This window comes from Apostichopus japonicus, chromosome 17 (genome assembly GCF_037975245.1).
Source record: "Apostichopus japonicus isolate 1M-3 chromosome 17, ASM3797524v1, whole genome shotgun sequence".
Lineage (NCBI taxonomy): Eukaryota > Metazoa > Echinodermata > Holothuroidea > Aspidochirotida > Stichopodidae > Apostichopus > Apostichopus japonicus.
This window is the reverse complement of record NC_092577.1, coordinates 13,727,507-13,740,689: the sequence shown is the minus strand read 5'-3', so window position 1 is coordinate 13,740,689 and position 13,183 is coordinate 13,727,507. Positions and strand designations below refer to the sequence as shown.

Sequence of the window (13,183 nt, the reverse complement as noted above, 5' to 3'; positions counted from 1 at the left end):
ATTGGAAGAGAACTTATCTTTGGTGTTTTTATGCATAAAATATATAGTACAAATATGCAGGGGTAAATTTTAACAGTCATCCACTCCGTCAGAGACGACCAAATTTCTGTCGAGATGACCAAATTCCTCTTTGGAGGTTGTCCTGAGGACCACTAGTTGTTATTAGTAAAGTCCAAGTACATTGTAACTAAACACCCCTAGTAGGTAAAATGATAAATTGGTATCAATCTAATACTTAGAAGATACTGAAGCAAAAGCAGTGGTTGGCCTATGATATCTATTAATAGATTTACTGTGCTCTACAGCACTGTAATGTAATGTACTGTACTGTAATATGCTGTACTGTGCTGTACTCTGCTGAACTCTATTTAATGTTATGTACTGCACTGTTTTTCAATGTGAGGTACTCTTATGAAATGTACTGTACTCTAATTTGCTGTAGTGTATTCTACTGAAATGCAATGCACTGTACTGTATATATTGTACTGTACTCTACTGTGCTATACTTTAATGTAGGCCTACAGTTATGGACTCTACTGTAACATGATGCACTGTAATGTGATGTATTGTCCTCTACACTGTATTGTATTGTTATTATTAAATTCCAAGTACATTGTAACTAAACACCCCTAGTAGGTATAATGATAAATTGGTATCACTCTAGTATTTTAATGATACTGAAGCAAAAAGGGTGGTTAGCCTCTAGTATCTATTTACTGTGCTCTACAGCACTGTATTGTACTGTACTGTACTGTACTGTAACATGCTGTACTGTGCTCTACTCTGCTGAACTCTATTATACTGTTATGTACTGCACTGTTCATCAATGTGAGGTACTCTAATGAAATGTACTATACTCTAATGTGCTGTTCTGTATTGTGCTGCCATGCACTGTACTGTACTGTATATATTGCACTGTACTCTACAGCTGTGCTCTACTTTACTGTATGCCTACAGTCATGGACTCTACTGTAACATGATGCACTGTAATGTACTGTACTGTCCTCTGCACTGTACTGTATTGTACTGCAATGCAATGCACTGTACTGTATATATTGTACTGTACTCAACTGTGCTCTACTTTACTGTAGGCCTACAGTTATGGACTCTACTGTAACATGATGCACTGTATTGTATGTACTGCACTGTAATGTTATGTTATGTACTGTACTGTAACATACTGTACCATAGTGTGCAGTGCTGCCACACTGTACTACAATGCACTGCACTGTACTCTACTGTACATACTCCACTACAATACACTACACTAAACTATAAACTACTCTTCAGGTCTCAGTCAATGCATAATTGCTGCATACAACGCGATCCAACTTTCAGCACTGTAGCAAGTGTACACCTGACTAACTCACCATTCTCGGCAGGCAGTCTGTTTCACTGAGTCTCCGACTTGGTATGTCAGACCACCGTGGTAGCACGGACATGAACTGATGGGTATGCACTTTCCATTGTGAAGCATTTTATCTCCTTGACATTGACATCCACCGGAGCAGTTATCGTAATCGATGTAACAGCCTGCATAGTCGTTAACGTTATCGCAGGTCTTTGGACATGGTGACAGACAGGCCACATATTCTTGGTTTTCACCACACGTTGCTTCTTCACAGTCCTCGTCCAGCTCACAGGTCCAACCGCCATTGTGGCAAGTGCTTTTTATTTAGAAGAAAGAGAAAGACACATAAATTCATTTCAATTGGACAGTACCGATGGAAAACCCAGACCAGAAAGTTAAAAAAACAACCCCATACATCAAACAAATAAACTATAGCGTATTTTCCTGCCCTATGCTAAATGGGCACACATCCAACCCGACTATATATGCCAAAGCAGTCGGGTACAAACATATTTAGATACACCATCTGAACATTTGTCCGACCCACCTGACATAGCTAACTTTATCAGCCCCTTCATCTTTACGATTTTACATTCCGTTTGGCCTGTGTGCATATTCCATTGCAATGCATCATGATCCTTGGCTGCCAGTTAGTTGCACAATTAAGCTTCACAATAAATTTACACTTCATTTGATTCCACACTATAGATCCAAGCAGAGAGAGCTGTAGATTTGATCTTGTGGTCAGCAGGGAGAAAAATCACAGTAAATAAACTGTGACGGTCAGCTGCCATAGTGGGAGATAAGAGGTTATGGGGTAATGGGGTATGGTGTAATGGGCTATGGGGTATGGGTTAATGGGTATAGGGTAAGAGGGTATGGGGGTGTTGATGTCACCTACCTTGGCTAACTTTTGACCCAGATTATTTCCTAGGGGCCAAAATATTTGCTATGACCAGATAGATCAAGACAGTGATTGATGAATCCTGTAAGGACATCCAAAAACTTACTTCCACACTGGCACACTTCTTACCCCACATATCTTTCGACACATTTTGCATACTACAATACATCGCTGCTTAATTCATACAAATCTTCCCGAATTCATCATCTCACCAGAAACCGCATCTCTCCATCCTGCTCTCTCCGGGCAAGAACATCTCGCCTTCAAATTCACACTCGCAGTCGTCTGGTTGGATACAGTTGCCGGTAATACCCCGGATCAGTCCCTCCGGACAGACGCAACCCTCGATGCAGACGTCGTGACAGAGGTATGCGGATGAAAAGGACCTGGCGGCGCAGGATGACTGGCAGGATTCCAGACACTGTGTGTACCTCAAGCCGTCCGCTTCGCAAGAATCGATGGCTGATGGAAGAGGATTGTAAACATCGAAATCAGAATAGAGAGGTGTAAAGCAACGCACACAAAACTTTGAAATTTATATTAACGGCTGTAGCACCACTGATTGGTTGGCTGTAGCACCACTGATTGGTTGGCTGTACCACCATCCGATTGGTTGGCTATAACACCACTGATTGGTTGGCTGTAGCACCACTGATTAGTTGGCCATAGCACCCCTGATGGGTTGGCTGTAACACCAATGACTGGTTGGCTGTAGCACTGATGATTAGTTTGCAAAAACAGAAACCAGGTAAATGCTGCCAAACTGTAAACAACTTATTAACAACCATGTCTTGAAGCACTTTAAACAAAGTTGGGTTCAGTCTACTACATAGATAATATCGGTATATCAATATAACATAGATTTTAAACTATTACCGATATGACCATGTTTGGGTTTTTTATTTCTCTTCACCAAAAGTTGCTAGTTAGTTAGTTAGTTTTCATTGTTTGTAGTAATTACACAAACAAAGCAATCAAATAATCAAAAAGACTAGTAGTGAGTAACGCACTTAGTTTCATATTTTTGAACTAGCAAATACGGTTTGGCTACTTTAATGAAAATTTGAAAAAGTGACCCTGCGTTAATACAAAACCTGTGCAGTACCAAATGAACTTTCCAGCCTTTAATAGTTGCTGGCAATTCCTATACGTCCATGTTTTCCCTGGCATGTGACAGCCAAAAGCCACACTCATACATAACATACTGTGTAACCAGCCATTTCTCTTCATTTTTAAATTTGATACAATCCAAAATGCATGCATTAGGGAAAGGATTTCTATTGCCAAAAAAAAATCCTTTTTCATTTTCCATTCAGTGGTTTTTGTTATTTAAGTAAATATTTATCTTTGTGCATTATGATGTGTGCATTCGGTCGATGCCTTAAACTAGAATGTACCCAAAGTACCCCCTCACTTACCACACTGAGAAGAGACGTTACGCCAGTCGATCGCCACTCCCTTCCGCCAACATTCGCTTGCATATTCAGCTATCATGTGACAGTGGCAATTCTCCTTCAGCTTACAACTGCAGACATCCAATTTACAATTTGAAATGTAGGTGGCTGGGCTCACTTTGGCATGACAAGCTGTTGAAGGAGGAGGGGAAATGAATTCAGAGAAATTTTAGTTTGATTCAGTGACTGCATCTTGACAAGGTCCCTGACTAAAGAAGGTGTGGGTACTATTCCTTATCACATAACTCAACATGCTGACAATTAAAAACAACATATGACTCCTCCTAAACACCTAAAATCCAAACTTGTGATACAAAGCCACCACCTCCCCCCCTGTCCCCCAAACAAAATAGACAGCAAAAAGATGTGAACATCTTTGCAGAACGTAACACAAGAAATGATTGACTAGGTTCAGTCGAGTAAGCAATGTCACAGATGCAGCTTTGCTTTTCTTAAGAAATCTGAAGTAAATTTTCTACCTTCAAAGTGGATGCATCAGATAAAGAAATAAACACACAAGTTCATTGGTATCATATAATATGTAAAACCTCCCATAGTGTAAGCTGGAATCCTAATGCATCCAAGATCCAAACAGTATAGGGAATATTTTAGTGGTCGAATTATGTGCAGCATTGTTTAAAGCTTTGAACCTAGTCTCATGTCAAGCACTATTGGTTCACAAGCTATACAGGCAACTTGCCTCTTGTATCACAATTTGACCATGTTACATAGCATTCCGAGATGCGATCCTGGATGAATTATTCCCTACGGCTACAGGGGTTAAAAAAAAATTATAGAAACCGACAAATAAAATTGTCCATGTGCATCTGTGACATCACACCTGCTTGCTCAAGTTCACATTGGGGACAAAACTTAAACTTGTACAAAAACTTAAACTTAAACTTGTACAAAAATATACACTTGAAATGAACACTTTAAAAAAAAAATGTAGAAATTGAATGTCATTCTTTTAAGAGGATGCTTGGTTCAAAATTCCACTTAAATATCAACAAATATCAAGTTTCTAGCACTAATATGTTTTCATATTTGAGATGGTGTGACTAGCCTAGCTTGCATGTATATATATATTGCAGTTGAAGAGGCTGAAGCTAGCTGTGACTTTCAGACAAAGAGAGAGAAGTACCTTGAAAAACTTCATAGAAGACATTGTCGAAAGTAAGCTTGAATAAATCTTGCAAACAGTGGAATAAATTTAGGAAAGAGACGATACTAATTTGCATAATTATATGATATTGCATAATTATCCAACATAATTATACGATATACGATATAATTATACATAACGATACTAATTTGCATAATTTGCACTAATTTGCATAATGAAAAACACAAAAATTATAGAGATCTTCTTAAGGACCCATGCTACTACCACTGACTGACCTGTGAATGGTTCACTTTGAAGGACCGAACACTCCGAGGTGGCTAGGGCCCTCCTCTGCGTGTTGATGCTGCAGGAATCCGCAGAACCGGTGATAGACACATCCTGACAGGCACTGCCATACTTCCACTTATTACCGAACGATTGTGGATTGCTCTCAGTGTCCCCTTTAAGCCAAATGAAAACAAAAGGTGCAAATTACTCTATAGAAATTCGTAAACGTTAACCACCTGTGCCAGTAGTAGTCTGCAATTATTTTGGTGGGCGTTCAGTATTAAGTAGCATCAGAACGTATATAATTAAAAAGTTTTTATCTCAATTGCCATGTTGTTGTCATCGATTTTAGGTACAGTTGAACCATTAAATTGCTTTCTCAGTGTGTATCAGCTAACCCCAAAATTGTTCTGTCGTTGGTCAGTTAAAAGTTAACAATGTCTACTTGACAGTAAAGATCAATACATACCACAAGAGTACTGCGTAACCCTTTGAAATGTTTTAACTTAACCTGTTCACATTTCTTAAAAATATATCTCATCAAAACACATGCGTGCGTATAAGGGTAGACCACCATTTGACCCACCTGCCGCAGTAAAGTAGTCATCATTTTGGTTCAATGTGAAGGTACCACACAGACCACAGGTGTGGTTATAATGGGATGGCTGAACGTGAATCTCAAGCCTGGTGTTACCGTCCCACATGATGGACACGCCGTTCCCAAGATGCACCTGTACGAATGTGGAAGAGCAAAATATAGTGAGTCTTCGATAAATGTTTATGCGCACAGGAGGTTAGAAATAGTGCTGCAAGTCTTTGAGCAGTTTTCTCAAGAGAACCTATGTTCTATGCACCATCTTCCTGCAGTTGCATTACCTTTTGCATGCCAAATAATTGGGACTTTACGTGTATCTTCAACCAAAAGAATTTACCGTTCCCCTGGTTTTCATAAGGACTTTTAGACATTCAAAAGTCACTTTTTCTTTTTACGACATTCCAGTTAAGAAAAGTATAAATATGGTATTCATCAGCACAACATGGCCGTTTCGGAAGTATGATGCAATCGTTTTTCCAAACATAGACATGATTTATGGCTACATATTAGCCTCCCAAGCTTGGCAGTAAAACAGTGTCATGTGGGATACATAGATGCAATGAGTAACAGTAAAGCTGATGTGGCAATTTTGCAATATAATTACATTAGTAGTGTTAGATATAAACACGGCTACACAAAAGTTAGCACCAACGCTGTGCCCCACTTTGTAATCAAAGAAATATTGTAATCCTAACCCTGCAGGAAATACTTTTGTTTAATCTGCTGAATTTGCTTCTAATTTCCTTGGATTTATTCACTACCAAGCAGCCTTTATATTTAGAAATTTAAATTAAACAGAATTGTAAAACGCCTTCCTGCATCCAAACTGTATGCTAACTGCTCTGTCATACTGACAGTGTTGTGTGTGAGTAGGGGCTATATTACTTGCATCCTTCTATAACAAGTCTACCAATCTTATAGGGCGAGGGGGGGCGAGGGGGGGGGCGGGGGGGCAATTATTATCCGCTTGTTTTTAAAGTAAGCAGCTTATGTTACTACACACTGATAAAGTAGATCAACACTGTGGGTCAACAGAATATGTTTGACTTGCAACAAATGAGTTGTTACAGAGCAGACCTAATTTACTGTTTTCAGTTTGTGTAGCATGATGTTTGTTTACCATAAGATACATGTAAAGATACTAATGTCCTTTGTATTACAACATGTAAATATACTAATGTCCTTGTATTATAACATGTAAAGTTGCTGTCCTTTGTATTGCAACGTGTAAAGATACTATTGTTTGTATTGCAACATGTAAAGATACTAATAACCTGTGTCTAGGGCTGCGCTACATGTTTTTTTTTTCTTTTCTTTCATAATTTGACGAGTTTCCACAGCACCTCTCTCTCTTTACGTCACTAGATATGTTATTCCCTGAATGAACTCTACCGATAGTATCCGATTGGTCCGTTTCTTTTCATATTTCATAGAGGCCACAGTCAGACCTAGCAGTAAAGCACCCATGTTGCCTGCCAACCACCCCCCCTCCCCTCCTTCCTCCCCCTTTCCTCTCCCTTGCAAGGGGACTGTATTACTTACAACTGAAGATGATTCTGTGGCAACGTCAATGTATATATCGCTGATCAAATGTGGGAAGCTGGAGATGATATCACCATCCAGAGTCACAGCGTGGCCTCTTCCCAATCGAACGGTCTTGGAGCCATACTCGATGGAGACGGCTTTGATGCAGGAGTAGCCTCTGGTGCCACAGATGGCGTTCTCAGCTCTGATGGCGTATTCCGTGTCGTATTCCCACTCGTTCCAACAATCAGTCAATAGGGTATACATGCATTCACCTTGAAAGTTGTACTGTTTATTATCAAAGGTCCTGTAATGGGGATCTCCTGCAACTGTGCATGTAGCTGTGAAAAAAGAAGAAATAAAATAAATGTCAGTAAATCAAACTTGTACTTTAAAAGAGTTTCTGTTATCAATGGGATTATACTTCACAGATGAAATCATCATTAAACCATCCGGGTTGGGGTGGGGTGGGGTTGGGTGGGGGGAAATCACGCATTCTCCTTGTCCACATTCCACATGCAAAAAAATTGCACTTGACCATTTTTTTATCTAAAGATCTTTTTCTTTTATTGATGTGCTTAGATGCAAGAAGGAGTTTTATATTTTGTGTGGCCAAATGCTGGATGTTAAAAGGACATCATTTGAGAGGTGTCAAATGAGCCACGAAGGATTCAAATCTTGGGGGAGGTCTTAAAAAATTTAGTATGATTGTTGCCCAATAAGGTTTTGGCACCCTTCATGTTGTTCATGTTCAACCATGTTTGCATCTAGATGGACTAATCCATAGAATCCAGGGTTTCTTTGCCATGAGGAATAGTGATACATATATATATATATATATATATATATACACATATATAGCTTCTAGTTCCACATTTAACCAAAAACTGCAGTTCTGTAAAAATCAGAAAGCATGTTTGAGAAGTAACATTCTAAAATCTTGACAAAATATTCCATACTCTATTTGGTTGCAACCCTGATGTCATGAAACACATGACTGATAGGACTGCAGTGCTGACCAATTTCTGTTGCTTCCATCCTGCTAGAAATCGCTAACAAAATCTCGTGTTTGTTAAAACTCAGCTATGACTTACCTGCACAGATATCAGTTGTACACTGTAGCTTCCCAGAAGAACATTCACTGTGAGAGGAAACATGATAAAAGACAAGATGAATCAGTTTGTAAGAAAGTAAAAGAACTTATCTGGGAGAAGTTTTGTACCAAATTCTAAAATGAGGGTAGCTGGGATGGATTTCAGAGTAATATTGGTTTGGTTTGGTACGTTGTCTCGTGAGTTTCTTACTCAAGACGTAACGTTGCTTTCAAATTGACCCTAAAATCAAGCCTGAGATCTATATATATATATATATATATATATATATTTGTTTGTCTTTGTCGTTTATTTCCATTTCATTTAAAAGAGTCTGTTCAAAGTATCTCTTCAGAGATCTGACTTTGAGTTGCTTAGAATCATGTTTGATCTCTAGAGTAAGGCAAATTTGTCATCAAAACAGAACTAGTATTGTTCAATACAGGTGGCAAACGCCTACATTGGAATTAGGACCTTCCTTACGGGTTTCTAACCAGTTGGTGAGGGTGCCTGCATATATAGCTGGAGGCCCGGGTTCGAATCCCGGTGGAGGCTGAAAGTTTTTTCACTGTTCTTGATTTACCGACTCACTACAATTTCAATTATATATATATATATATATATATATGTATATATATATATATAAATATATACTAATTACTAACCATGTGTTACAGTCATCTGTGATGACTCCACCAGCTGGTATGGATTCACCGAGATGCTCGCAGGGACATTCCTCTTTGGAGGTACAAACGCCGTCTTTGAGGAACTGATCGTCAGGACATCTGCAGCCCTCCACACAGCCCATGTTGTTGTCTATGTCGCAATGCAGTACGGAGTTACAAGAGTTATCGTTGCAAGCGGACGGGCATGCCATGTACTCTAATCCCTCTGGACATGTGAACGCTGTAAAAAGAAAACCGTATAAATTACAGAACGTTTTCAAGAATTAACAAAATACATCGAAGAAAAAAAACAGAAACTAATTCATGAGACAATGTTTTCCCTTACTTTCTAAGTTTCAGTCATGCCAGACCACTTTTACATCTATATCGCTATTATTAAGATTTTATTTGTTTCCATAAAAGAGACGAAAATGAACAAAAGAGGAAGAAACACATAATTTTGACATTTTTCAGTGGATTGCAGTAAATTTTTAGTTAAACGCCTAAATTCCAAGATAACTGTTACAACTGGACCGGTATACATGGAATATTACTTTAAAACCATCTATACACATGTGAGACAGATCATTAGAGACATAAAGAATGAGTACAACAGCAATAGTATGACATGAGTATGGGTGCAAGGGATTAAGCACCAGTACGTCTAGATACGAGAGTAATAACTCTTAATACACATGTTAATTAATACTAGCTCTAGCCCCAGAAGTACCAGAACCCATCGGGCATGTAAGATTACAGTGGTGAATAAATGCTATGCAAAATGCAATGCAAATGCTAAGCAAAATGGGCAAATTGCTATACAAAATGGGCCAAGATGCATAGAAGTTGTTTATACGTGTACAGAACCATAGCAGTACTATTATATATGAGAGACAAAGTTCATAGCCTTCAATGTTGCTATACAAAGTAGTTACACTACATTAGTAGCTACACAGCTTACTATGCTGGAGAGGTCACGAGTATAGAACTCACTACTGTACATGTCTAGTTTATAAGGCATGTGCTTCACCCAATATAAAGGATTATAACCAATTCAGATGAGAAAATTGTGCATCAATGTCCAAATAAAACATATTAACCCAGCTTAATAGGGCCAAAACCTATCCTGAGTGAGACCTAGACATTTGTTTAACTATATGTACTAATTTTTACAAGAAACCTAGTCGTGACAATGAGGTTTCAAAGTACATAGCTTGCAGCAAAAGTTTTTGTTTTCATGATCTACGTACAGCAAATCTCGTCTGTTCTCCAGTCGACGCCTGGAGGTCCACCAAAGTGTCGGGAACATTCCTGGACGTAGGCTGCGATGGAACTACAAGCGGCGCCGTCCATATACTCATAGTCTCTAGCACATACATCTGCATAACAAGCATTCAGATACTCTTCGAGGACAAGACCCTGAAGAAAATGCAAAATCGAAGACAATAAATTTACCATTTTACTAAAGATTTGATCCATCTTATCCCTCATGAGCAGAACATATTGAGTAAACTGATAGTCTTCAGGTTGTGTTAAATGCAACTCAATATGCAACTCAATATGCAAGCATGAAGTCATTCCATAAATACTTCGGACAAATTCTGTGACATTCTTGGAGTCAATGTCCCTATGCTGCCCAGACGTAACTACTGGATCTTGACCTGCCTATGTGGGATATGGAGCTTAAGCTCTGTTAATTAACATTTGAAATTGAAATTGAAAACTATTTATTTCTACTTCACCATAACATAAACAAAGTGAACATATATAAAATTTGAATATACAATACAAATACATTTGATAGACACATGTGCTTAAATACAAGCTCCCTACCATGTACACTTCTAGCCGGGCTTTAGTCCCCCCAGTCTTCCCCAGCTTCCCCCCCCCCCTCTCCCACAGAAGAAAACAGTCAAAGTATCGATAAGAAAATTCCAAGAGCACAGTACATAAATATATATCAATACAGCCTACACCATGTACAGCACAATCTAATATTAGTTGATAATTCAAAGTCTGTTTCAAAAGTTGCAAAATATACTATGTTCACCTTTCTTTTTTTTCATTTAATACCAAACATTTTCAGAGCTGAGGGTGAAATCTGTTATAAATGGTGATGACAAGGTTTCCATTTTGCTAAGCATGTGTATAAAGTAAATCTTCTTCTTCTTCTTCTTACGTTGCAGAAACCCATAGGGCATAAGCGCAACGGGGAGATAGTCAGCACTTAGCTGCACGCCAGTCCACACCTAAATGTGTCGATGCTCTGCGCGCACACCTGCTCATCATTTAGCTTATTCCAACCAACAATGGCAGAGGAAAAAAAGAATGCTTATACTGGGGGGTCTTACAATGAATGTACTTAAGGGCTTTACTATTATTGTTGACTTGATTCCTAATTATATATGTAAATGTAGTGATGTATATAAGTAATTTAAGACAGTACAAGAAAAATAGGAAAACATGTTTTCTTTGCTCTCCTTACATTCGGCCTTACACAACAGTGAGATGGAAAACCCTGACTGACTAGGTGATTAAATTGTGGATAAGCGTACCTTGCAATGTTTACATTTACTCCTAAAATGAATCATACACAGCTTTAAAATCACAAGATTGCCTCTGAAGTTTGTGGCCCATGCATGCTAACTATATTAGGCCTATACTGTAGGCCTACAGTAGCACTTTCGTACAGAAGTACAAAACATGGAAGGCTTTTACTACCTCCACATAAATGTTCCTCGACATTGCAAAGTACTATTAGGCTAGATCATATAACACATGTGCCAATGGCATGATGGTTATATCATATTGTTATCAACACCGTGGCAATGCTACAACTTACACAAGGTAAACACATAGAAACAGTTGAGGGAAGTTAGCTAGGCCTAACGTTAGTAATCGGCAGTCCAGCTAATTTTAAGACCATAGTTCACTACTACTAGTTACTATAACTTACAAGGCTGGCGGCCTAACTGCTATGATGGCGATAACCATACTTGAGCCTTGGGGCCTACAGTTAGGCATGATACTATATAAACACATTGAGTAAACAAACTGAGCAGTACCTAAGCCTAAGGTTATGGCTATAAACGTCATTGTCTACCCCCATAAACTTTGCTGATCAGTTAACCAACGCATACATGATGGCCATGTGTCGAAAACAGATTTCATTAACTTGCGATCTGCTGTGTGCCGGTTTGTTGGTTGTTTGACGTTAGAAACTTAGAGCAATGTTGACGGAGTTTGCACTTGCACAAGTTATAGCCTCTGATGCAAGTCATGGTATCGCCGGCTAAACTTATACTAGTCTAGGCCTATAGTATAATACCAATGCTGTCAACGTGTGGTATAGGCCTCGTTGCAGGTTGTCTAAAAACAGGCATATCACGCCATTGTGATCCAAAACAGGGCCATCAATATAGGGATGTAGTCAGGTGGCTCTAATCCAAAACAGAGCCCGCTTATATAGCTTTCATCGGCAAAACCATACTATGCATTGCATGCCTCCCTATACCATGTTTGTCTTATCAGTGATGCCATGTGCGATGTTGCTGGTTTTTTTCCACTGAACATAACAGCACATTTCAGCTCGCGAGCAAGTGTACTTTACCTCGCTAGGCTGACCAAAGTGAGCGAGTACGGGCAAATTTGAACTCTTCTAAAAGTTGCATGTCGTCTGCTACGTAAAATACATTGCCGCGTACTTCTTCGATATACATCATAGTAGCGATGTCGGCGCATACACGCTCAATATTGCAACAGCAGGAAATGAATAAATTACGATACTTACTGGAAGTGATAAAATGTAAAAAAAAAGATGAACTTGAACTTGATTTACCTCAATACTGTGGCATGGTCCAAAAATTGAAGCGTCCTTAAGATAGTCACACTGTGCCTCAGCACTGGCTTTTCGGTCCGCAATAGTTGGATCAAGCAAAAGTGGTAGGCCCGAGACGATATCCGTACACAATGGCATGTCAGATTCGCCTATGCATTCTATTTGAGGAGAAATTTGTGGAGAACAAAAATTAACTCGATATGATTCCATGCGAAGAATACAAGAAAGCTAGATTTGGGCATGTACTTGATGTTATAATCCTTAATCATTCTCCATGGGCAAGCTCCGGCAACTGTACAGATGTTTTATTTTGGGTTTTTTTTTTTTTTTGGTTTTTTATGTTCAGAAATATCTTGCGACCCCCCGTA

At 38.9% G+C, this 13,183-nt stretch overlaps 1 protein-coding gene across 1 annotated transcript in view; it reads right to left on the bottom strand.

Annotated features, from left to right (window-relative positions):
• Window positions 1–13,183, bottom strand: part of LOC139984635 (von Willebrand factor-like) — a 55,621-nt gene that overhangs the window by 17,178 nt on the left and 25,260 nt on the right. Inside the window, exons 6-15 of the mRNA XM_071998606.1 lie at window positions 12,816–12,973; window positions 10,228–10,396; window positions 8,978–9,218; window positions 8,316–8,362; window positions 7,240–7,562; window positions 5,689–5,833; window positions 5,111–5,275; window positions 3,674–3,841; window positions 2,468–2,717; window positions 1,371–1,667 (exon numbers count right to left, since the gene is read on the bottom strand). Coding sequence (XP_071854707.1) covers window positions 1,371–1,667; window positions 2,468–2,717; window positions 3,674–3,841; window positions 5,111–5,275; window positions 5,689–5,833; window positions 7,240–7,562; window positions 8,316–8,362; window positions 8,978–9,218; window positions 10,228–10,396; window positions 12,816–12,973 — 1,963 coding nt within the window. The remainder of the gene's footprint in view (window positions 1–1,370; window positions 1,668–2,467; window positions 2,718–3,673; window positions 3,842–5,110; window positions 5,276–5,688; window positions 5,834–7,239; window positions 7,563–8,315; window positions 8,363–8,977; window positions 9,219–10,227; window positions 10,397–12,815; window positions 12,974–13,183) is intronic.